At 59.6% G+C, this 25066-nt stretch overlaps 2 protein-coding genes across 2 annotated transcripts in view; one reads left to right on the top strand and one right to left on the bottom strand.

Annotated features, from left to right (window-relative positions):
* Positions 1–1565: 1565 nt before the first annotated feature.
* On the top strand, positions 1566–18768 carry LOC141475570 (unconventional myosin-Vb-like). The gene is made up of 37 exons (XM_074164008.1): positions 1566–1592; positions 2231–2323; positions 4411–4521; positions 4949–5111; positions 5191–5335; positions 5471–5627; positions 5782–5922; positions 6151–6232; positions 6430–6531; positions 6746–6858; positions 6965–7230; positions 7436–7517; positions 7818–7958; positions 8041–8163; positions 8563–8646; positions 9237–9386; positions 9532–9629; positions 9777–9863; positions 9945–10056; positions 10937–11148; positions 11582–11738; positions 11824–12063; positions 12854–13063; positions 13220–13313; positions 13456–13601; positions 14116–14349; positions 14425–14522; positions 15404–15590; positions 15792–15885; positions 16102–16257; positions 16429–16580; positions 16879–16968; positions 17162–17312; positions 17726–17996; positions 18094–18268; positions 18427–18507; positions 18616–18768. The coding sequence occupies exons 1-37, from the start codon at positions 1566–1568 to the stop codon at positions 18766–18768; spliced, it is 5178 nt and encodes a 1725-aa protein (XP_074020109.1).
* Positions 18769–24367: 5599 nt separating this feature from the next.
* The window catches only part of LOC141475569 (protein unc-13 homolog A-like), a 35595-nt gene continuing 34896 nt past the window's right edge, over positions 24368–25066 (bottom strand). The window contains exons 45-46 of the mRNA XM_074164007.1: positions 24933–25063; positions 24368–24656 (exon numbers count right to left, since the gene is read on the bottom strand). Of these exons, the coding sequence (XP_074020108.1) occupies positions 24368–24656; positions 24933–25063 (420 nt within the window). The remainder of the gene's footprint in view (positions 24657–24932; positions 25064–25066) is intronic.

Here is a 25066-nt window from a genome sequence, read left to right as displayed (position 1 = left end):
GCCCGGTTTCTCCTCGGCTGGAAGCCGGGCTGTTAATGGAGCTCCAGTCCGTGTCTGAGGCTGCACATGGCACAAACCCGCCTCCCTGATTTGTTAATGAGCCACGTGCCGCTGACAGCCCTTGGGCAATTAGGTATTCATTATTTTTTCATCAGAAAATGTCTTTGCGTGTTCCCTGTTGCAGAATGTGCTCACTTTTTTTTGGGGCAGAGGAAGAACAACGTTTTCATCACCCCTGCTCGCCGTGTGGCACTGATCTGCTGGAGCATGCTGGGTCACTGCAGCTGGCACCTTCCGGGGTGGCTTTGGCATCCCCAGAGCTGTGCCAGCATCATGGTGGGGCTGCCGAGGCTCAGCGAGGCCAGCGGGGAAAAAATGGGGTGCCAGGTTGGGTGCTTGGGGCAGGAGCAGGGATCAACGGAGACATCTGCCTCCTCCCCACTGCTGGCTTGTCCCAGTCCAGGCTGTGTGACCCTGCTGTAGGTCTGGCCTTCTCCTTGTCCCCATGGGCCCTCCTGCTGGCTTGTCCCAGTCCAGGCTGTGTGACCCTGCTGTAGGTCTGGCCTTCTCCTTGTCCCCATGGGCCCTCCTGCTCGCTGTCCCCCACATCTTGCCCTGATCGAGCATCCTTTTGTCACCCTGTCCCTTGCTGCACCCACCAGCAGCCACCTCCACATGGTAGCCAGTCACCCAGGCTTTGTCCCAGCTCTGTGGGGCTGGTGGGGCCACCACGGGTGTACAAGGACAGTGGGGACTGTCAGGCAGCAGCACCCGCGGGCAGCGGGGACACATGGACAGTTGGGAGCCATGGGCAACAGGGATCTACAGAGTGGCACCCATGGAGAGTGGTACCTACAGACTGCAGGGACCCACAGGCAGTGAGGATCCAGAGACGGTGGCACCTGTGGGCAGTGGGGACCCACAGACAGTGGCACCCATGGTCAGTGGCACCCATGGAGAGTGTCACCCATGGCCCATGGGGACCCACAGCCAGTAGCCCCCACAGACGGCTGTCAATGCAATGCCGGTGCCGTGGCCACAGGTGTTCATCGTTACTGGAGTTTCTCCCTAACGAGGGGAGCGGGGGCCTGTCCTGTGGGGCTGTGATGGTGTGTGGGTGCTTGGAGTGCCTCGGATGGAGGACCTGGAGTGCAGGTGACCAGGGCAGCCCAGGGTGTCCTGGATGAGGGCAGTTTTGGGGTGTCCTAGAGGTCTTTGGGTGCCCTCGATGTGATGCCCTTGGGGTGTCCCAGGCAGGGGAGGGTGTCCCAGATAAGGCTTCTCAGGCTGTTCTGAAAGGGGTCTTGGGGTGCCCGTTATGGGTTCTCGGGGTGCCCTACACAGGGGGCTCTTTTGGGATCTTGGGGTGCCGCAGCGGCAGAGGGGGGAACCAGTCCCAGCACCCCCTAGGAGCTGCTCCGGCCGGGGAGGGGCGGGGGGGCGGAACGGGAGCGGGGCGGGGACCCGTAACCCTCCCTCCCCCTCCAATTAGCGGCAATTAGCGGCCATAAAGAGGCTGTGGGCAGTGGGGGTGGCAGTGCTGGCAGCAGCGGGGAGGGGGGGCCATGGCGGCGGGGGACCCGTACGTGCAGGTGAGGGGGCACGGGGGGGGGGGGGTCCCATCCCCGGGGACGTGCGGGGTGTCCCACCCTGGGGGGCTGCAGAGGGAGATGGGGGGAGAGTCCTGTCCGCGGGTCTGGGGTGCTTGTTGCAGACCTGGAGGGGGGCGGTGTGTCTTTAGCCTCCCCCGGGGGCTCAGCACCCCGGGTGGCTGCAGGTGCTGCCGCTTGAGTGTCCCCCTGGGTCATGTCCCCACCGGTGCCTGGTTTGGTGGCACCTCATGGGGTGCAGAATGCCTGGTGGTACATCATCCATGGGTCCAACCATGGGCCTCCCACCTTGTGTGGGTGCTGCCCCCCAGCTAAGGCTGCTGGAGGGGCTCCCTGACCCGCAGGGACCCGTGGCCTGGTGAGCATGGGGCTGCTGGTCACAGGTGAGAAGGTTTTGGTGCTTCCTGGGCCACCCATCTGTTCTGCTCCTTGCCCAGGTGGATCCTCATTGCTTTCATCCCCTGGATCCTGGCCCACATTCCTCCCTCTGCCTGTCAAGGGATGCTCCTGCTGTGAGCAGGAAGCAGGACAGGCTCTTGCTTCTCATTTTTGCTGCTGTGTATCAAAAATGATGACTATGGCTGTAGGCCAGACCCTAAATATGGCCCTTTTTCCCCCAGAGGTGTAACAGTGGCCTGGTGGGGGTGGAGGGTACAGCTATTTCTGCAGAGGTCAGAGGTTCAGCATCTGTCATCGTAGAGGATGGAAGACGGGTAGGCGTAGCGCTTAACGACATGGTTTGGTGATGGTTTTTGTCGGTGTTGGGTTGATGGTTGGACTCGATGATCTGAAAGGTCCCTTCCAACCTGGGCAATCCTATTGCGGCACGATGGAGGTGCCGACCTGGGCAAAGCAAGGAGGGTTTCCGCTTGAGGCGTGGTGGGTTGCCTTGTCCTAAAAAGCCAGACAGACGGACAGGAGCGGCTGCACGACTGACTTCCAGTGCCCGGTGGAGCCCTGAGGTTCCCTCCCAGCTTCCCCGGTTTGTGCCCTCTCCAGTGCCTGGTGTTCCCCCGGAGCAGGGCTGGGGAGCGGCCGAGGGGTGAGCCGGGCGCGCTGGCAGGGATGCTCTTTTGTCCAGCTGGGATTTCAGGCTGAAATCCGTTAGTGCCTTGCCGGGAAGCTGAACATCGTGCAATTTTCGCTCCCCCCAGTGGCTACTGCTCATGAAAGATAATGGCTTCCTGTCGCCGCTCCTCGGCCGAGCGGCCCCTGCAGCCGGAGCCCCTTCCTGCCCTCTTCATTTCAGCTGCAAAGTCACACCTTCGGTCTTCTCCTGACTCCTTGGATGAGAACCCAAAGTTCAGCCCCTTCCTTCCCCCGGCCTATCGGTGTTTGTTGGCTCAACTTCAGTGCTGCGTCGCCACATGTGCTTTGCACACCGCGGACCTGGAAGCACTCGCCGCGAGCCAAGGTCCCTGGATTTGCAAAATTAGCGAAACCAGGATGGTTTTTGACTCCCTCCTGGTTTCTAGCGAGAGGTTGGCCCCAGCCTCCCACCAGGGTGGGAGTGGGATGCGTTAAAGCCCCGTCGCCGCTCTGCGAGAGCTCCCGGCTATTATTGTGGAAAGGGATTTATCCGAGCTCCCGTCTCGGCCTGAGATGGGAAACTGGGACCGTTATTAGATTTCCCCACCGCCTTCTCCTTTCTAAGCTTGCAATACGGCCTCATCTCCGCCCGCTCGGAGCAGCGGGAGGTACTGACCCCTTGGATGCAGCCGTGACAGAGTCTGACAGTGTCTGACCGCTCGGCGCAGAGCGGGGTCACCAACATCCTGTGCCAGGAGTGGGGGCAGCAGGAGCTGCGGTTCCTCGTCTCAGGAGCACAGGTCACCCCGTGCCAGCTCGGGGCTGGGTGTTCACCCTCTTGCCAGCTGACGGGGTGCCTGCAGCAGGGTTTTACGGGGTTTTGGCCCAGTTTTTACTACTCTACCCCCATGGTGTCGTGTCGCTTTGCTCGTGCTGAGTGTGGGATCCTGCAGGGTGACTCCAAAGAGGTATTTCCCGGGTGTGAGGGAGGTGTTAACACCCGGGTCTGGGTGCAGGGGGGAGTCGGGGCTCACCATGCTGCACAACTCCCACTTCACCAGCACCCGCCGGCTGCAGAGGGGAAACTGAGGCTGGCAGCAGGGTGCTGGAGATGGGGAGCGCCGGTCCCACGGGTGCCAGCTGGTCCCTTGCACAGGGCTGCCTGCTGTCGCTGGCCCCAGGGAGCTGCAAATTTGGGAGGCAAAAAGGGCAGGGGGTGATTTTGAGGCAAAAAGGGCAGGGGGTGATTTTTCTTCTCTCTGTCCCTGTGCTCTGGGTCTGCAGAGCTGGTGACGGTGTCTGGATCCACTCCATAGTTACCGAGGGATCCGCACTGCGTGTATCTCCAATCCCTGGAGGGGTTCAAGGCCAGGTTGGAGGGGGCTTGGAGCAACCTGGTCTGGTGGGAGGTGTCCCTGCCCAGGGCAGGGGGTGGCACTGGGTGATCTTCAAGGTCCTTTCCAACCCAAACCAGCCTGTGATTCTATGATCTGCTTTCAAGCCTGGTATCTCTCTGCTCAGCCAAACCAGGCGGCTGCATCCCCAGTGCTCTGGGCATTCAGAAGTGCCTGTGCCTTCAGACGAGGTGCTGTGGGGCACCAAGCAGGGTGCTGGGTCCCATCCTCACCCCGCTACGGTGGCACTGAGCAGCGGGGTGGCTGCCTGAAGAGAGAAGTGTGGGGAGGGCTGTGATGCTCGGTTTGGAGGCTGGTGGCCAGGTCTCCTGGCCATGGCTCTCTGCAGGGGTCCCCTCCCTCCCGTGTCCCCACAGGGTGCCCGGGTGTGGATCCCCGACTGTGTTGAAGTCTGGAGGGTCGCAGAAATAACCAGAGGCTACAAGGAAGGAGATGCTGTTCTCCATCTCCGCCTGGAAGATGGCTCGGTAAGGCTGGTGACGCGCAGCCCAGTGGGTCCCTCCTGTGCTCACCGTGTGGCCGGGCATCTCCAGATGGGACATAGTTCACCTCTGCACCCTCAAACCAGCCCCAAACCCTCAGCAGGGTGCGGAGAGGCTCGAACGCTGTCTGGATGCGTCTCACCTGGTGTCTGAGCAGGAGCCCAGACCACTGGGGCTGTGCCTGGCTCACCGTGTCCTGTGTCCCCTGACTGCCCGGTGAGCTGGTCCTCACTGCTTGCTCCTACCTTCCTGAAAGGCCTCCAGCTCACCTCGCCATGCTGGCTGGGCTGGGATTCCTGGTGACCAACAGCCCCAGCACAGCTGGCAGATAGCCTTCTTCCTGCTGTGCTGCTCCCCACGGGGCCAGCTGACCCTGCTCAGCACTGGTCCTGCTCCATCTCCATCCCCACAGGCTCTGGCCCACCCGGTCGAGTTCCAGCTGCCGCCTCTCTGCAACCCCGACTGCCTCTCGGGTGCCGATGACCTGGTGGCCCTGAGCTACCTGCATGAGCCGGCCGTGCTGCACTCACTGCGCCGGCGCTTCCTGGAGGCCAACGCCATCTACACCTACTGCGGTGAGCCCCGGGCACCCCCTCCTGCTCCCCATCCTCTGGCCCTTCCCCACGGCTCCCTTTCACACCTCTCTTCCTCCAGGTATCATCCTCGTTGCCATCAACCCCTACAAGCCATTGCCCATCTATGAGGAGGAGGTGATTTACGCCTACAGCGGCCATGAAACGGGGGACATGGATCCCCACATCTTTGCTTTGGCGGAGGAGGCGTACAAGCAGATGGTGAGGTGAGAACGTCTCCTGGGAGCGTCCCTGGGGCTGCAGTGGGGAAGGGCTGAAGCGCCTTCTGGACTGTGGTGTCCCTGTGGAGAGCGGTTCTGATGGGTCACAGGCTGTCCCCAACTCATGTCCCTCTCCGGCAGGTTTGGGAAGAACCAGTCCCTCATCATCAGTGGTGAGTCGGGTGCAGGGAAGACTGTGTCGGCCAAGTACGCCATGAGATACTTCACCACCATCGGGGGCTGCCTGGGTGACTCCAGCATGGAGGACAAGGTGCTGGCCTCCAGCCCCATCATGGAGGTGGGTCCTTCTGGGTCTCCAGGCTCTGCTCCTCATGGCCTGTATCCCTGATGTGATGCCATGGCTGTTCTGCCCTGTAAAATGGGTAGCAGGGGCTGAACTTCTCCAAAGCACGTGGAGGTTTGGGGCCAGCTAAAACCTCCTTCCCTGCCAGGCCTTTGGGAATGCAAAGACAACCAGGAATGACAACAGTAGCCGCTTTGGGAAGTACATTGAGATTGGCTTCAGCCAAGACCATGTCACAGGGGCCACCATCAAAACCTACCTGCTGGAGAAGTCCCGTGTCACCTTCCAGGTGGGTCTCTGGGGTGGCGTGGGGACAGGACCCAGTGGGAGCCCCAGCCCTCAGGGTGAGAGGGTGTTCCTCCTGGACATCCCCCAGGGAAGTGACCCAAATGCTGCTGAGTCAAGCTGGGAGAGGGGAAGGTGTCCCTTGTCCCCAAATCTGGGGCTGCAGCACTGCTGCAGGAGCGGGTGGCCCAAGGTGACTTAGCTTCTTGGTGACTTTCCCGCTCATCCACAGGCGAAAGCGGAGAGGAACTACCACATCTTCTACCAGCTCTGTGCCTCGGCCGCCCTGCCCGAGCTCCAGGGCCTGGGTCTTCGTGAGTTCTCCCCTGTCCCCCAGGAGGCCCATGGCACAGCGTGCTGCAAAGCCCACCTCACGCTGGGCAGTGCCAGGGCTCCCTGTCCTCCGCAGCTACCGCCTGGGTACTGGAGGGCACCCGGGGGTGGAATATGGGTGGTTGGGAGCCCTGTGGGGCAGGTTGTGGTGGTTTACAGCCTGACATCTCATCTGCAGGTGGGGCAGAGACCTTCTTCTACACCAGCCAGGGTGCCGCTGCCCCATGCACCAGCGATGTGGCCGACTTGGACAGCACACGACATGCCTTCTTGCTCCTGGGTACTGTCCTGGCCGGGGAGGGAGTGGGCAGGGCTGGTCCCTGGGGCTGGTGGTCCCACTGTCCTCATCCTGGGGCTGGTGTGGGAGCACTGGTGCCAGGCATCCCAGTGCTGGAGACCCTGGCTGTCTATGGGCCATTCTCATCCCTCTGGTCTGTGCGATGCTCAGGGTGGGGGGAGCTGGGGAGTCCCTCATGCCTGTGCTGTGCCCCCAGGGGTCCCCGAGGCTGACCAGCTGGAGCTATTCAGCATCCTGGCTGCCATCCTGCACCTGGGCAACATCGTCATCAGAGGAAAAGACCGCCATGGGGATGGCTGCTCCGTGGAGGTGGGCGAGAGCTTGGTACCTGTGTCCCAAACTGGTCCCTGAGCTGCACTGGCTGCAGGAGCCACATCTCAGTGATACCGTGGTGACAAGGTCTGTCCCTTCACAGCCCACCGATGAGGCCCTGGGGCTGTTCTGCACGCTGCTGGGTGTCGAGGCAACCCAGGTGACACGCTGGCTCTGCCACCGCAAGCTGGTCACTGCTGGTGAGACCTACCTGAAGCCCCTCTCCAGGCAGCAGGCGCTGGACTCCCGGGATGCCCTGGCCAAGCATATGTATGGGCAGGTCTTCAGGTGGATGGTGAGCAGGGTCAACCGTGCTCTGCGGTCACGGGAAGGCCACCAGACCTCCATTGGCATCCTGGACATTTATGGGTAAGAACAGTTCCCCCCTCCTGGGCTGTGTGGAAGAGCATGGTCCTGCTCCTGCATCAGCTGTGGAGCCACCGCAGCCACCAACTGCTCCAGCTGGGACCTGGGGCAGTGCCCATCCTCGCAGTGGGGACAGTTGGGTGCCTGTGCCTGGAGCTGAGGTGGCTTTGCCTGGCAGCTGCCTCAGGCAGGTCTCTGCTGCCCACAGGTTTGAGATGTTTGAGCTCAACAGCTTTGAGCAGTTCTGCATCAACTATGCCAATGAGAAGCTGCAGCAGCTCTTCAACCTGGTGGGTGTCTCCCAGATGTGTCTTCTTGCTGGGAGCTGGGGAGGGTGGGCCCTGCATGTCTCTGCTGCGCTGGTGCTTTTGGTGGTCCCTGCCTCAAATGTGGCTGGTGCTTCAGTCCCTGAGAACATGGGGCTCTGGGAAGCTTCTGGATCTGGGCACAGTCCCCTCCTTTCTCCAAAAGTGCCCCTGCTCCAGGAGAAGGGCTGCTCAGGTGTCTTATGGAAACCAAGTCTCTGCCTGGTGGCTGGCCACCTCTGTCCCCTCCTGGCTCAGCCCTGCTCTGTTCTCCCTGCCCTCCAGCACGTCTTCAAGCTGGAGCAGGAGGAGTATGTGGCTGAGGAGATCCCATGGGTCTTCGTTGACTTCTGTGACAACCAGCCATGCATTGAGCTCATCGAGGGCCGGCTTGGCATCCTGGACCTGCTGAATGAGGAGTGCAAGGTGGGCAAGGGATGCTGGGAGCAGGCTGCTGTGGCCACCCAGGGCCCCCCCCACTGCCCCTTCTGACCCATTTGCCTTTCAGATGCCCCAAGGCAGCGATGGAAGCTGGGCTCAGAAGCTTTACCAGACCCATCTTGGCAGCTCCCACTTCCAGAAGCCCAAGAGGCCCATGGATGCTTTTGTTGTCTGCCACTTTGCTGGCAAGGTAGGAAAACTGGCACCACAGGCCTGGCTGGGGGAGCTGGCAGCGGCTCTGCATCAGTCTAGATGATGACCCAGACTGCCCCGTCTAGAGCTGGTGGTGGCCACTGGTGGTGGCACTCGCTGCAGCCTCCCGGGTTGGGAAGTGGTTCCTGCTGGCTCTGCTCTTGCTGTGCTGGGCTGCCACTCTTTAGCTGAGGGTAAAAATACAGACACTCTGGCTGTGATGGTTCCCATCAGTAGCCTTGCAGCAGGGCAGGAGCTGGCCAGTGTGGCCACCACCAGCTCGGACTCCTGCAGGGACTTCTTCCGAAAGTCCTGGTCTGTGTCCCAGCAGAGCCCTGCACCAGAGCAGGCTGGGGAGCTGCAGGCTAATGCTGGTGCTTGCCTTGTTTCCTGCCAGGTGGAATACCAGTGTGATGGGTTTGTGGAGAAGAACAGGGACACTGTCCCCGAGGAGCTGGTGGGGCTGCTGCGAGCCAGCAAGGTGAGAGCCACCCTGAGCAGGGGCTTTGTAGGGCAGAGCTTGGCCAGATTGTGACCTTGGTGCTGGGAAGGAACTGATGGTGGAGGACGTATAAGCTGTGAAGGGTCAATCCCTGTCTGCCTGCTGGCACAGCCCCATGTGGTGCTGGCCATAATCAAGGTGCCCTGAGATGTGGGTGTTCCCCACCTTGTTCCCCTGTCTTGGGTTTCCCCATCCTGGGGGACACCTTAGCCATGTCCCTGCTGGGAGGGTTGGAGGGTCCTGCTGCTTCCTCACCTGTAATGCTGTCACTTCTCCCTTCTACCCTGCGTGGCCCTGGCAGAAGGTAAGGGACATCTTGGAGGGCTCTCGAGCACACCTGGGAAGGTGCCCATGGATTGCACTTAGTTTTTCCTGGGGGAAGCAGTGGGTGGGGGCACAGCTGGATCTGGCACATCTGGGCTTTAGCAGGGAGGACCAGGACCGTGCACTGGGATTGTCTCTGGAGCTTCCGGGCTTTTGGGGCTGTGCCTCCTGGTGGTGATGTCTCTGGGTACTGGGTGATGCTCACTGTGAGGTCTGCCTGGCTCTCATGGCTGTGCTCTGTGCAGTCTGCCCTGATCACTGAGCTCTTCCTGGAGGAAGGGGATGGCCCCGTGTCCCTGCAGTCTCGCAGGTCCAGTGGGCACAGGATGGTTGGTCGCCCTAGCCGCAGATCACTGCCCAGTAGCCAAAAGAGCAAGAAGTCCATCGCCAGCCAGGTATGGAGTAGGGGGGAAATGTGTGCTGGCCCTGGACAACCAAGGCTGGGGTGGCCCTAAGGGGACTTGTGTGTGTCCTGGCTTGGGGAACCCCACAAGCCCTGGGATGTTCCTGCTAACCCCATGTTTGCCATGTCCTCTGCAGTTCAAAGCCTCCCTGAAGCGGCTGATGGAGACGCTGGGCAGCACCACCCCGCACTACATCCGCTGCATCAAACCCAACGACAGCAAACAGCCCTTTGTGTGAGTGCCTGGCTGGAGGGGCTGGGGCTGGGGCCACTGTGGGACACTGCTGTCCCTCTGGTCTGGGTCCCTCTTGCCCTGGCCCTGCAGAGCTTGGAGTGTTCCAAGCTGTGGGGGCCCGTTCCAAACTGCCCCCCTCTGCCCCAGGTTTGACTCCAGGCGAGCAGTGGAGCAGCTCCGAGCCTGTGGGGTCCTGGAAACCATCCGGATCAGTGCCTCAGGCTACCCTTCCAGGTACCCCCGGCTTCAGCAGCACCCTGGGTGCCCCCTCCATCTCCAGCTGCAGCACCTCTGACCCCGCTCTTTCCCCCACAGATGGACGTACCAGGAGTTCCTGGAGAGGTACCGGGCTCTGGTGAGCAGGGAGGAGCTGATGGGCCCTGACGAGAGGCAGATCTGCAGCCGTGCCCTTGAGAGACTGCTCCAGGTAAGGGTCCTGCTCAGGGGGTGCAGCTGTGGTGCCAGAGTACCCCTTTGTTAGGGTTTGAGGAACCCACAACAGTTTGGTGATGTTTAGACAATCATTCTCTCACCCGATGACCCCTCCCCACCCAGGAAGGGGAATCAGGGAAAAAAAAACCTGAGGAAACACAAGGGTTGAAATATGAACAGACTTAATAGAATAAGACTAAAAAATTAACATTAATAACGCTAAAGAACAAATATTGATCCTGATGCCAATATAAAATTATACCAGGACTATACTCAGCCAGTTCTATCAGCCGTGAGCTCCCCGCAGGGACGGCCAATGTGGGACCCTGCGAGCGCCGTGGCTTTGGGAGGAAGGGAAGGGCTCAGGGGCAAGGAGTTCTCGGGGTGGCAGCCACCAAGGGGGAGAGAGAGAGAGAACTCCTGAGCAAACTTTATATTTTATATTGAATGTGCCGTTCATGGTATGAAATAACCCTGTTGGCAGCTTGGGTCAAGTGCCCGGGGTCTCGCTCCTCCTCGTCCCCACACCTGGGGAGCTGGAAAACACCGAGACCTTGAAACCCGCACCCCAGAGCTGGCGATAAAGAGAATATTTTCATAAATTCAGCCACTAGAGTCTCCTAAAAATGTGGGTTTCCCAAGCATTAGAAGAGAGATTCATCCTGTGTTGGTCAAACAGTGACACCCTTGCAGATGCTTCTCCCCATGTGTGGGTGCCCAGTGGGGCACAGAGATGGGTGAATTGGGAGATGGGGAGGAACTGGAACTCCAGGGAGGTTGGAAGGGGAGATCAGTGGCAGGAGGAGCATCACTCCCAGAGGGGGGCTGGCTGGGGTGTGCTTTGTCCCTGGGATTGACAACACCCTCACACGCAGGACCCCAGCAAGTACCAGTGTGGGAAGAACAAAGTGTTTTTCCGGGCTGGCCAAGTGGCTCAGCTGGAGGATCTGCGGTCCCGGCGGCTGAGGGGGGCCTGTGTCCTGCTGCAGAGGCACCTGCGGGGCTGGCTGGCACGGAGACGCTTGGCACGGGCACGAGCAGCAGCAATCTGCCTGCAGCGCCATGCCCGGGGCATGCTGGCCAGGAGGTGAGCGGGGAACAGGGCTGGAGGGAGCTGTGATGAGCTGAGACAGAGCTCAGCCTTGGGGTGAGCTGGTGGTTGGGCCGGCTCTGGCCGGGCTTTGATCGGCTTTGAACGAGGGCCGGGCTTTGATCGGCTTTGAACGAGGGCCGCTTTATTTTGAGGGTGGCAGAGCCCTGGAACAGGCTGCCCAGAGAGGTGGTGGAGTCTCCATCTCTGGAGAGATCCAAAACCCTCCTGGACATGATTCTGTGTGACCTGCTCTGGCAGGGGGCTGGAGGAGATGATCTCCAGAGGTCCCTTCCAACTCCATGTCATTCTGTGGCTTGCTTGTCCCTGGGGTATGGGCTGGGCTGCAGGCTCTGCCACCCCCTGCCCATCTCCCTGCTGTCCCTGTGGGCTCTGCCACCCCCTGCCCAGCCCCCTGCCCTCCTCGCAGGCTTGCCAGGATGCTGCGAAGGACCAGGGCTGCTGTGATGCTGCAAAAGACCCTGAGGATGGTTCTGGCCCGACGTTCCTACCTTCGGCTGCGCCAGGCTGCCATCACCATCCAAGCCTTTGCCCGGGGCATGTTTGCCCGGCGTCTTTACCAACAGGTAGGCGCCTGGCAGGGCAGCGGGTGTCCCCATCCCACTTTTCGGGGGCTGTGACAACGCCACTGCCCCGTCTCTCCCTCTGCAGATGGTGTGGCACCAGAAAGCCGTGGTGATCCAGGCGGCCGTGCGGGGCTGGCTGGCCCGGAGCCGCTATGCCCGCCTGCGCCGGGCCGTCATCTACCTGCAGTGCTGCCGCCGGCGGGTGCAGGCGCGCCGGGAGCTGCGGCGGCTGCGCGTCGAGGCGCGCTCGGTCGAGCACTACAAGGAGCTGCACAAGGGCATGGAGATCAAGGTGATACAGCTGCAATGCCGGCTGGACGAGCAGGTGGGTGATGGCTTCAGCCCCTCCTGGCTCCCAGGGTATGGGGGCAACTGGGTTGTTTTGGTTTTTTTTTTTTTGGTGACCGCTTGTTACCAGTCCCTGTGCAGCCAAAACCATGCCTGCCCCTGCCTTCAGTCTTGTCCTGGCCCTGGGGTGGGAGCTGGCCCTGCCTGATGTGTCCCCAGGGAGGAGTTGTGCATCTGGGTCTCATTCCTGTGTTTTCAGTGCTCCCTATGGATGTGGGGCTGGGGACATAGCCCTGGGGATTGGATGGGCACCCTCATGGGTGCGCGGTTGGGTCCAGTTCCCGGGTGGGAACAGTTCTGGCATGGTGTGTTCGTCCACCACGCACCTGCCAGCAGCATCTGCCTTCACCATCTGGGTGAGTGTCTCTGCTCTGGCTGTCACCGCTCCATTTCTGGGGGTGTCTTGTGGAGGGGGAGGGAGGGATTCTGTGGTGTGGTCCTGTTTCTGGGGGCCAGGGGAAGCAGGGCTGGAAAATCCTTCTGTCAGGACTGGCCAGGAGGTGGATAATGGGCTGTAAAGCCATGGGGAAACTCATGTGTGGCTCCATGTGGGATGGCATGTCATGGAGAGCTGCTTTCCCAGGCCTGAGCTCTGTTTGTGGTGATACCAGGAGGCTCAGGGCTGCAAACATGGGTGGGCAATGGGGTATCCAGGTTCACTGCAGAAGGACAGTCTGTGTATTCCTGGGTGCTCATTGATGGAGGGATGTGGGGATATGCCCTTGTTCCTGGCCACCTTCCTGATGTGTTCTGCCCACTGACCCAAGGCCCAGGAGAAGCAGAGGCTGGTGGAGCAGCTCTCGGGGCTGAACGCTGCCCACGCTGAGGAGGTGCGGTGCCTGCGGGCAGAGATGCAGCGCCTGCGGGAGGATGCGGCCCGTGACTCCCAGGTCCAGCGGCTGCAGGAGCGGTTGGCTGAGCTGGAGAAGCACAGCGTGAAGAACTCCCTAGGCCAGGAGGTCGAGGAGCTTAAGCAGGTCAGTCTGTCCGGGGGATGCTCTTGCTCTGGTGGGGCTCTGCAGGTTCTGGCGGCATCCTGTGCTTGCTGCTGTGGGGTGGTCCCTGGAGGAGACCTCTGGCAGCCAGGTCTGGCCCCAGACAGGGTTTTTACCTGCCCCTTTGCCTTCCTGCAGCGCCTGGCAGAGGTGGAAGCCATGAAGCTGCAGCTGGGGGAAGAGAAGGATGCCCTGATCCAGCGCATGTCGGAGCAGTCTCAGGATCTGGAAGGTAAAAGGGGTCCTCCGATTCCCCTCATCCCAGTCTCCTGGGTATGGGTTGGTCCTGCAGGTTTGGTGTGTTCCTGTGTGTCCCCTTGCAGAGGGGTCCTGGCTCTGCCTGTCCTCACTCCCTGCTGTGTCCATCCCCACAGAGCAGCACCAGCGTGCGGTGCAGGAGAGCCAGGGGCTGCTGCAGGAGCTGGAGGAGGAGCGGGCGCGCTACCAGAGCCTGGTGCAGGACTACGCCCGCCTGGAGCAGGGCTATGAGAACCTGCGGGACGAGGTGGCCTTCCAAAGGGTGAGGGCCTGGCAGGGACATGGGGAGGCTCGGGGCACCCCCTGCCTTGGCCCCTTGTGGGGAGCAGGCAGTGGGAGAGTGGGCTCTCCAGTTCAGCTGCTGGGGGATCCCCAAGCCAAGGTGGCCTCCTGAGGCTGTCACTGCTCTGCCCCAGATGATGTGCCAGCAGGTTCTTGGGGTGCAGAGGAACAACCTTGTCCTTCTCTCCCCCTCTCAGCAAAGCACCTTGAGACGCTCCCCTTCGTCAGAGAGCTTCCTGGGCTCTGAGAGCAGCTATTTGTCCTCCATGTCCACAGCTCCCTCACGAGATGACTCCGACCAGCAGGCTGAGGCTAGTGGTGATGCTGCTGGGGACAGTGGGGTGGGGGATAAGTGGACTGTCCCTTCCCCTGGCTATGGGGACAGCTGTGCCCTGGGACTCCTGACTGGGAGCTGGTCCCATCGGGGAGGGGTGTCTGCTGATGTTCTGGTACCCAGCACTGGTGGCTGTGCCAAACCCTGTCTCTGCACCCAGGGGATGGAGGAGCGGTGGCAACTGGTGCCAGAGAGGGCACAGCCCCAGCCCAGCAGTGAGGTGGCACTGAATGGCAGCGTGGGCCAGGATCCCTTCGAGAAGGCATATCTTCTTCTCCTGAAGCAGCTCAATGCTGCCAATGAGGAGCTGGCCCGGACCCGGGAGGAGCTGCGGAGGTCCAAGGCTGCCATGGAGCTGGAGGAGAAGAAACCACTGGACTTCCTCAAGCGCAGGGTGAGCCCCTGCCCCACTGCTGTGAGCAGGGCCAGGCTGGTGGGGCTGGCTCACCCTGCTCTCCTTCCTCTGCAGAACATAGCAGAGATGCTGGGGCTGGGCAAGAGCCCAGAGAAGGCAGCAGCAGATGATGACTTGAAGCATGCATATGATGCAATGCAGGTTGCCAATAGGTGAGTGTGGTCCCAGGGAGGTGGTTCCCAGCTGAGGCTGGTTTCCCTACAATGGGCTGCTGGATCCATGCTGCTGGTGGGACTTTCTGGCCAGCCTTGCAGCTGTGTGGTCCCTGCAGTGCTGTGGTGCTGGGCAAATCCTCTTTGAAGCCATCTATAGGCGTGGTGGCCCTAGCTGGGCTGGGAGAGCAAGGGCAGCCTGTCCCTTGCTGCCCATCTGGGTGTGGGGTAGCCCTGGCCCTCTTTGCCAGTGCACCCAGCTGCATTTCCCTGGGGTACTGGAACATCCCACCTTGCTCTGAGCACGGTCACACCAACTGCATGAGCAGACTGGATGCCCTGGGCTCAATAGGAGTAACAAGGGATAGGACAAGAGGAAACAGCCTTAAGTTGCACCAGGGGAGGTTTAGGATGGATATTAGGAAAAACTTCTTCCCCTAATGGGTTCTCAAGCCTTGGAAGAGGCTGCCCAGGGCAGTGGTGGAGTCGCCATCCCTGGAGGTATTTAAAATCTGGGCAGACGTGGTGCTGAGGAACATGGGTTAGTGGTGGTTTGGGCAGGGTTGGGTCGATGGTTGGACTCAATGATCTGAAAGGTCCCTTCCGACCTGGATGATTCTCTGATTCTCTGCAGAGGGCAGGGCTGGTGCAGCCTGTCCCTGGGCTGTGTCCGCTCAAGGCTCAGTGCAGCCGGAGGGGAGATGCTCTGTCAGCCCAGCTGGGGCTGTGCTGCCCCCTGGGTGCCTGGGCAGGGGAAGAGCTCTCAGCCCTGAGGCTTCAGGGGAGAAATACCCCTTCAGCAGCCTCCCCGAGGGATGGGACGTGGCAGGTGAAGGAGGCTGGTGCCTCAGTTTCCCCATGTGGCTTCCCCATGCGTGCAGGCTGCTGGCGAGTCAGCTGCGGGAGGAGAAGCAGCAGCACGAGGAGGAGGTAGAAGGGCTGCACCTTGACATCTGCTCGCTCAAGCAGCTGAGCCAGCAGCAGGCAGCCCTCATCCAGGACCTGCAGCGGCACCAGGGGCAGGAGGGGCTGCAGCACCATGTTCTAAAGCTCAAGGAGGAGAACTGGGTAAGGGCTGAGGGGCACAGGACTGGGTGTGGGGCTGGGTTCCCCCACCTTGCCCTGTGGTGAGCTGCAGCAGCCCCTTAGGGAGCAATGTGGGGGACCCTGCTGTGTCCCCCCCAGCTCTGCTCCACTCTGTGGGTGCTGGTTGGGGGGTGTCTAGCTGAGGGAGGCTGGCTGAGCCCTACTGGGACTGTCCCTGCTCAGGAGCTGGCCCAGAAGCTGGAGAAGCAGGAGAGGACCACACTGAAGCTCCAGAAGCAGCTGAGAGCCTATGCCAAGCAGATCCAGGAGCTCACAGGCAAGTGCCCGCATAGGAAGGAGGGTGTGGGGCTGACTTGGAGGGTCACCAGCTTGGTTTGAGGCTGGAGCATCTCCCAGCCTCAACGTGGGGAGCAGAATTCCCCCTGCAAATAGCGATGCCGGGGAGTATCTGCTTGGACTGAGCTGAGGGGACCTGATCTGGGTCCCACGGCCCAGGACCCAGCAGGATATGACCTGCACTTTTCTCCCCCAGTGAAGAGAGAGGCTACTGGGCCGGCACAGGAGTTGGGAGCATCCGCTGCGGTCCTGTCCCGGTCCTCCATGGTACCATCCCTGGCTGGGCCGTCCCAGGCCATGCTCGCATGGAGGATGGAGGACGAAGGGCGCATTATCAAGGCCATCATTACAGGTAGGGTTTGGAGAGATGGGGACTCCTCACCTCAGCTTGGTCCCTGTTGGGGTTTCATGCCAACCTCTGTGTGAGCTCATCCCCTCAGTGTTGCTGGGGCAGCATCCTGCCAGGCTCAGGACCAGCTTTCTGTAGCTGCCTGGATCCTGACTGTCGTGCCTTCCCCCACAGACTACAAGCCACAGAGCAGCCCTGGGGCGCTCCCAGACCTGCCCGCCTACATCCTCTTCCTCTGCTTCCGGCATGCAGACCACTGCCGTGATGAGCCTCGGGCCAACTCACTGCTGGATGCGGCCATCAATGCCATCAAAAGGGTCATGAAGGTGCTGAGCTTGGGGGCGTGGGTTGGGCTGAAGAGCAGGAGCTTCACTGGCCAAGGTGGGGGTGGCACTGGGGCAGCAGCCTGGCCCCCAGGGCACAGTGTGTGTCTGACTGTGGTATCCAGCCTGAGCATCTCCTGGGGTGAGGGGTGTCCCTGGGTGTCACAAGGCTCCTGTGAGAGGGTCTGACAGCTCTGCAGCCCACTCTGTGTGGCTCATGGAGATACCATGGGGTGTGAGGGCTTGCTGCTCCCACCACCAGAGCCCTGCTGACCCCCGTGCTCTCCATCCCCTCCTGCAGAAGCACAGTGATGACTTTGATGTGGTGGCACTCTGGCTTGCAAACACTTGCCGACTCCTGAACTGCCTGCGCCAGTATGGCCAGGATGAGGTAGGGCTGGGCTACCGGGGGTCTGTACCTCCCCGGGGAGGGTGGGAGCTCAGTGGGAACAGGATTTGTCTCTACCTGGGGCTGCGTTCTCTTTTCCCCCAACCCAGGCAGGGCTGTGCTGGGCTGACACTGCTCCACACTCAGTTGGGGCCCCAGCTGTGTCCCCTGGCCCTAACCCAGCCTGTTCCTGCAGAGCTACTGGCAGGGGAACACGGCGCGGCAGAATGAGCATCGCCTGCAGAATGTGGACCCCCAGAGCTTCTGCCACAGCCTGGGTGCCCTGGCTGTCCAGCTCTACCAGCAGCTCATCCGCATCGCTGAGAAGCGTCTCAAACCTATGATTGGTACAGCCTGGGCTGGGGGGACTTGTAGGGCACTTGTGGGACACTGGTTCAGGGCTCAGCTGTGAGAACTGCCCGCTCTGTTAGAGGCTGGACCCAGAGGGGGAAAGCTCTGAATTGGGGTCCCATGAGGGCCTATCTGTTCCTTGAGCATCCTGGCTTGGAGGTGGCTGGGGAGCTAAAGTGGGCTCGGCACCCTAGGGACCCATGGGCTGCATCCATGGGGAGCTCTATTTCCCCCATGTCCTGCTTTACAGCCTCATGGAGCAGGGCTAGTCCCTGGGCTAGCCTGGACCAGCTGTTCTGGAGGTGTCGTTGGCCCCTGCATCCCCAATGGGGACTAACAGCCAAGGAGCAGTGTTTCAGGCACAACGCGGCGTCTTGCCTTGTTCTGATGAGCCTTTTCTACCTTTTAGTTGCTGCAATGTTGGAGAGTGAGCCCATACAGGGCTTGTCCTCCTCCTGCCCTCCCGGCCTCCGCCGGTCCTCGGCAGCCCCTGCCCACACCCTGCCTGAGCTGCTGCAGAAGCTGGGCTCCTTCCACACAGCGCTGGACCACTGTGGGCTGGCCCCCAGTGTGGGCCACCAAGTCCTGCGCCAGCTCCTCTTCCTCGTCAGCGGCACCACCCTCAACTACCTGCTGCTGAGGAAGGACACGTGCTCTTGGAGCCGTGGCATCCAGCTCAGGTCAGTCTCTGTGCAGGATTGGGGCGGGGGGGGGGGATGTCTGGGGGAGCTGGGGCATGTTTGGTGTCCCTCCCCCTCAACCTGGTGTCCCTGGCAGGTACAACATCAGCCAGCTGGAGCAGTGGCTGCGGGCAGAGGGGCTGCTGCAGAGCGGGGCCCGTGAGGTGCTGGAGCCGTTGGTCCAGGCTGCCCAGCTGCTGCAGGTGAAGAAGGTGACGGAGGAGGATGCTGGAGCTCTCTGCAGTCTGTGCACTGTGCTGTCTCCCCAGCAGGTACTGGGGGGTTGGGGCTTGCTGGGTGCTCATCCTATCCTGGGTCTCCTTGGTCTCCTGGGGGTACCGGGGATGTGCTGGGGTGGGGACTGTGCCATACCCAGGAGTGTCCAGATGTGCCCAGCCCTTCCCTCTTCACGGTCCACCATCTCCTCCAGGTTGTGAAGATCCTCCGGGCTTACACTCCCACTGCTGGGCTGGAGGAGCGCATCAGCCCCAGCTTCATCAGCAGCGTTGAGGTAAGTGGGAATTGGGGTCTGGTGCTGGTGGGGGAGGGGGGGCTGTCCCACAGGGGTCCCCTCACTGGGGCAGCCCTGGATGCGAGCATTGTGTCCCCACAGAAGCAGCTTCAGATGCAGTATGGAGGGGAATCCAGCCAGCTCCTGGTGGATACCAGTCACCTCTTCCCCGTGCATCTGCCCTTCACTGCCTCCCCCCTGCACCTGGATGAGCTCCGCATCCCTGACACCCTCGACCTGACCTTCCTTGTCCGTCTCTGAGCCCAGATCTGGCCCTGGGTCACTGCCAGTGCCCCACTGAGGGCTGTCTGAACCCCCTGAGGTGTGGGGAGGCCATGAAGGCCGGGGGTGCAGCACTCTGTGTGTGTCCTGATCTTTTGGGAAGTTGTTTGTTTATTGAAACTCAGGGGCCTCGTTTGTGCCACAGCCAGGGCCCGTGATAGTCCTGAGCTGGGGGTTTTGGCCACTTTTTAATCCTTTGAAGTTAATAAAAGTCTTTGCAGATAACTTCAGCGTCTGAGGCTGTCTGGGGTGGGTGGGCGGTTTGCAGGGTGGTGTGAGGGAGCTCGGGGGCCATCACTGGGACATTCCCGGAACTTTTCATGAATTATAGAATGGTTTGGAGAGAACCTCTTAAAGATCATCTAGTTCCAACCCTCTGCGTTGGGAAGGGACATCTTTCACTAGAGAACGTTGTTCAAAGTCCTGTCCAACAGGACTTTGAATGCTTCCAGTGATGGAGTTCCATGAGTTCTCAGGGCAACTTGTTCCAGAGCCTCAACACCTTCATTGGTAAGACATTTCATCCTTAAATCCAATCTAAATGTCTTCTCTTTGTTTGCTGTAGATAGGCCCATAGAGGGCCCTGGGGCACTTGGGAGGGTAGCAGTGTCCCACATGGCCTCTGGCAAGACACAAATTAGGAGCCCTGGTCCTTATGGCAGATTTTAACTTCCCAGACACCAGCTGGGAATCCCATACTGCTGTTATGAGCAGGTCTGGGAAATTCCTGAAGTCTGTGGGAGATGGGAACCTCTTGTGACAAGTACCTCAGGGAGCCAGCGGGGAAAGATGCCCTCCTAGGCTTGTTGGTTGTGAATGGAGAAGGATTTGTGGGAGATGGGATGGTCTTGGCCACGGGGACAATGAAACGGTTGAGTTTAAAATTGTCAGTGAAATGAGAAGAAAGGACAGTGGAGTTGCTATCCTGGAGCTCAAGAGGTTAAAGAGAGGTTCTTAAGAGTCCCCTGGGAATCTGCTGGTGAGGGCTCAGGAGTCAGTGAGTGCTGGTCAGTCTTTAAGAAGCACCTCTGAGAGGCTCAGGAGCAGGCAATTCCCCTGTGTTGGAAGTCAAGTGAGCAGGAGAGTAGACCAGCTTGGCTGGAGAGGAAGCTCTTTGTGGCTCTCCAGAGGAAAAAGGAATTGTATGATCTCTGGAAGTGAGGTCAGGTTTCTTGGGAAGATGACAGAGCCATGGTTTGTATATGCAGGGAGAAGACACAAATGGCCAAAGCTCAGACTTGAAACGGGGCAGTGTTGTGTCAGACAGCAAGAAGGACTTTAAGTGCCTTGATAGCAAGAGGAGGTCTAAAGAAAATATTGGTGTGATACTTGAAGATGGTCACCTGACTGGGGATGGAGAAAAAGCAGAGGTGTTCAATGGTGGGGTTTTTTGTGTGGGGCTTTGGTTTTTTTGCCTCTGTCCTTAATAATAGTGACAGACCATGGGCTGCCCAGACCCATGAGTTGGAAGACTGTGAGTAGGGGAACAGTGACTTTCTATTTGTGGACGCTGAAGAGACCAGTTGTATCAACTGAATGTTCACAGCATTTGATACTGTTTCCCACAGCATTCTCCTGGAGAAAGGGCTGCCCATGGCTCGGGTGGGTGTACTCTTTGCTGGGTAAAAAAAACACTGGCAGGATATCCAGGCCAGAAGAATTGTGCTGAATGGAGCTAAATCCAGTTGGTGGCTGGTCACAAGTGGTGTTCCCCAGGGCTCAGTAGTGGGGATGGTTCTGTTTAATGTCTTTATCAACAACCTGGATGAGGGGATCAAGTGCACCCTCAGTCAGGTCACAGATGACACCAAGTTGGTTGGGAGCGTTGATCTGCTGGAGGGTAGAAGGCTCTACAGAGGGATCTGGACAGACTGGATGGATGGGCTGAGACCAATCATGAGGTTCAGCAAGGCCAAGTGCTGGGTCCTGCCCTTGGGTTGCAACAACCCCATGGATGCTCCAGCCTGGGGGAAGAGTAGCTGGAGCTGCCTGGGGGAAAAGGACCTGGGGGTGTTGGTAGACAGCAGGTGAAGATGAGCCAGCAGTGTGCCCAGGTGGCCACGGAGGCTAACAGCATCCTTGTCTGCATCAGCAATAGTGTGGCAGCAGGACCTGGGCAGTGACCATCCCCCTGTGCTGGGCACTGGTGAGGCCCCACCTAGAGTGCTGTGTCCAGTTTTGGGCCTCTCGTGACAGGAGGGACATTGAGGGGCTGGAGCGGGTCCAGAGAAGGGCCGCGGAGCTGGTGAGGGGTCTGGAGCACAAGGCTTGTGAGGAGAGGCTGAGGGAGCTGGGGGTGTTCAGCCTGAAGAAAAGGAGGCTGAGGGGAGACCTTCTCGCTCTCTCCAACTCCCTGAAAGGAGGGTGTAGCCGGGGGGGTCGGTCTCTGCTCCCAAGGAACAGGTGATGGGACAAGAGGAAACGGCCTCAAGTTGTCCCAGGGGAGGTTTAGGATGGATATTAGGAATAATGACTTCAAGGAAAGGGTTGTCAAGCCTTGGAAGAGGCTGCTCAGGGCAGTGGTGGAGTTGCCAGCCCTGGAGGGGTTTTAAAAACTGAGCAGACGTGGTGCTGAGGGACATGGGTCAGTGGTGGGTTTTGTCAGTGTTGGGTTGATGATTGGACTCGATCTGAAAGATCCCTTTCAACCATAACGATTCTGTGATTCTATGCCTTTGCTAAGGTGACAGTGTCTGGTAAGGTGCTGTGACAGCAGCAGTTCAGTTCCATGCAGTCCTTGTACCACTAGAGGGGATCCAAGCTCCACCTTCTTTGTTCTACTCAACCAGGAGAGCAGCGGCCCCTGTCCTGGGGACACGGGCAGAGCATCCTGCAGCTGTCAGGCTGCACTGGGTTTGGACAGGATAGTTAAATTTCTTCATCTACGAACAAGATAAATGGCTTTCTATAGTCTGGCAATCCCAGAGCAGGAGCAGTCACTGATATTTGCTTCAAAAAAATCTCAGATGACTTTACCTTGTCTGCTGCCCAGTGAAGGGTACCTCCAGCACCTCCAGCAGGAGCCTGGTGGGGGCTTTTGCAGCTCCTTTTGCAGGATCCTACAGCTCCTGAGGTCTGGCATTTGTTTTTAGTAACTGCTCGAGGAAGATATTGGATGTCTTTAGTACGGCGCTCAGAGGTAAAACCTCGGAGATTTGAGGTAAAACAGAACCAATTTTCTGTTCAGTAATTTTACTCTTTAGCCAAGCCTCCTCTAACTCTCTGAGATTTAACAGTGTATTGTGCAGAAAACTGTTTGTTCTCAGAGGGATAAGACTCCTGCTTATACTTATTGCTGTAACAGCCAAGGTCAGCTCACTTCATAATTTGCCCCCTTGGAGGGGTGGAAGCAGAGAAGTGTAGAGGGGACACCCCTGTGGGGAGGGGGAGGACAGGACAGGTGCCCCCAAACTGATATTCCATCCCATCGGCATCATGCTCGGTATAAAAGCTGAAGGATCTAAAGGTCAGGTATCTTCTTTTTTTTTTTTTTTTTTTTTTTTCTTCAATGGCTGGTGTGTGCAGAGGACTCTGTTCATCTGCCTTTGATTCTGACCTGTGTGTTCCTGAATCTGGATTGGGAATCCAGTTGCTGCCCGTTGCTGAGTCCAGTCTGGGACTTTCCCTGTGCTGCCAGTGACATCATCCTGGGAGCTTCATATGGTTTTGTATGTATATTTTCTTTTTTTATTATTTTACTAATATTTCAGAGGAAACTAAACTACTTTGCTGAAACTTGGAAGTCTCTTTTTTTCCTCCCTCTCTCCTCTCCTCGGGGAGAGCATCTGCTGTTTGTCCCAGCGGCCAGTCCAGCCCCAACCCTGACACGGGGAGACCCCAGTTTTCCTCCTGGCTCAGCTTTTGCTGGGCTCTTCCCTTGTTGGTTTTGTGAAGGGTGGGTGTTCTCACGGTGCCTGAGCGTGGATAGAGCCGTGCAGGGGTCCTGGGCTACTTATCCTCGGCATCGTTAACCTTCAATGAGCTGCACTGGGGTGGGAGCTGGGATGAAGAGACCCTGGGTGTCACCTTCCCCCACCCCCACAGTAGCCACAGTGAAGGGTGTGCTTTTTAATGTCAGTTATAATAAAATATTTTTACAGAGCCCAAAAAATTCAAAATAGTGCAAAACATCTCACTGTCATGCATCCATGGTAGCCGCCGCCGGCCGTGCCGCACGGGGTGGTACAGACACACAGGCATCGGTGACACATGTGCTACAGGAGCAGAATTGGTCGGTTCAATCACATGCCGAACAGGACAGTTTGGGGAGGGGGCAGGGGGCCAGGGACACCATGGTCGGGGGGTGCGGGGCTGAGCCCCAGTCTGACCGTGCGGGAGCAGCGGTTAGAAAAGGGGTGTAAACATTGAACAGAAACAAGAGAGGAAAGCTAAACCCTTTGGTCCCAGGCAAACCCTATAGAAAAAGGACCGTGGGGGTCTGTTTTGGGACGGGGAGGGGGCTGAGAGAGGTATATTGACTTGTGGGGTCATCAGGCCTCTGTCTTCCCCAGAACTTAGGGCAAGCTGGCCAGCTGGGGTGGCCATCCCCAACACTGTGCACCCTGGCCACTCACACGAGACACACACACCACTGATCACGCAGAAATGGTGGTTAATGGGATTTGGGGGGGGAGGTGGGAAGGGTCTTGCTTGTGCCAAGGAGGTCCCATGGGTGCTGCTGCACTGCACAGGAATGGCTGGTCCCCACTGGCCAGAGCAAAGGGAGACAGGTCCCTCTCCCCAGTACCCCCAGCCCTTGCCCCCAAGCCCTGGCACCCTGGGGGGGGGGGGAGGGGACGATGACAGTGGGGCAGCCCACAGTTAGTGGCAAGGCAGGGAAGACAGGATATGGGCCGGGGGCTGCTCCCTGCCGCTCCCGGCCCTGGTGATGCCACCGCCAGCCAGGGAGGGGACCCTGTGCAGGGCATGCGGGGGGCTGTATATCCCCCTCCCCCAGACCCAACAGCCCCAATAGCCCTTCCGGGTGCAGGACACAGCCACATCGTCCGGCTGCCCCGTGTATGTACAGCTATTTACATATGTACAGGGTGCTCAGTGGGTGGGAGCCTCCCTGTCCCTCAGGGCGCCTGGCAATGCTCCAGGGGATGGGGACGAGGGGCAATCGTGCTGTGCCAGCCACTCCCCAACAGCCCCCCGGGGGGGTGGTGGTGGTGGTGAGACACCACCCCCCAGCCCTTTCCTTGTGTCACTCGATGAGGTTTGGGGGTCAGGGATGGGCTGTTGGGGTTCCTCCACCTCAGACAGGCTGGGAAGGGACAGATCTGACCCCTCGCCTTGTCTAGGACCCTTCCCTGCAGCCCCCCCACCAGCCCCAGCACCTTCCCGTTGGGGTGGGATGGGGTCATGGCCATGCTCCGAACCACTGTCATGCAGCCAGTCTGGCCAAGAGAGGGACAGGAGGGGTCTGTCACTGCAGCCACGTCTGTCCCTCACCCACACCAGAGCCAGGAAGGAGATGCCTCTCGTGGCCGCTCTTATGGCTTATACATGGCTGGAGGATGCTGTAGAAAAGGGGCTGGGAGTGGGGGGGAGACGGCTGGGGGGTGGTGGAAGGGGTTTAACTGCTGCCCTCCTCGGCCGAGCGTGTGTCCGACTTGAGCTTGACGAACTCCTTGGCCACCTCGTCGTTGTTGCGCTGGGAGAGGATGCGGAGGACGGTGAGGCCGGTGTCGTCCATGTGGATGCGGCGGCCGAGGGGCAGCCAGCAGGCGACGCCGGGGCGCTGCAGGATGTCGCGGAGCTGCAGGACAGCGATGCCCACGGTCCGGTCCTCCCGCGCGAAGCAGTAATCCTTCACGCACACCTGCAGCTCGTAGCACTCGGGGCCCGTCTCCGTCCCCAGCGTGCTGCGGGGGGACAAGGGACAGGCAGTGTTGGCATGGGGGGGGTGTGTCACACTCCCAAGCCCCCTGGCTCTGAAACAGCACCCTATATGGGTGCTGCCTCCCCACCACCCTTAAAAACCCTTTTGGTTTTTTTCCTTTTCCCCAAGCCCTGCTTTTACCAATGAGAAAACATCTAAAACAGCCCCTGGGGATGAGCAAAGTTCGTGGCAGACCCCAACGTGGGGGGACACATCACCCAGCCCGGCCCCATGTCCCCAGCCCCGCGGTGCCACTCACAACTGGAAGCTCTCGTTGTACTTGGGGGCCCAGCTGTTGTTCTTGGATTTGGTGGCGAATTTCCTCTTCTTGTCACTGAGGTGGGGCCCGATGATGTTGACCTCGATGAAGGGCCGGAAGATGCCCGATGTCTG

Source organism: Numenius arquata, chromosome 25, assembly GCF_964106895.1.
Source record: "Numenius arquata chromosome 25, bNumArq3.hap1.1, whole genome shotgun sequence".
Taxonomy (NCBI): domain Eukaryota; kingdom Metazoa; phylum Chordata; class Aves; order Charadriiformes; family Scolopacidae; genus Numenius; species Numenius arquata.
This window is presented reverse-complemented; position numbering and strand designations above follow the sequence as displayed.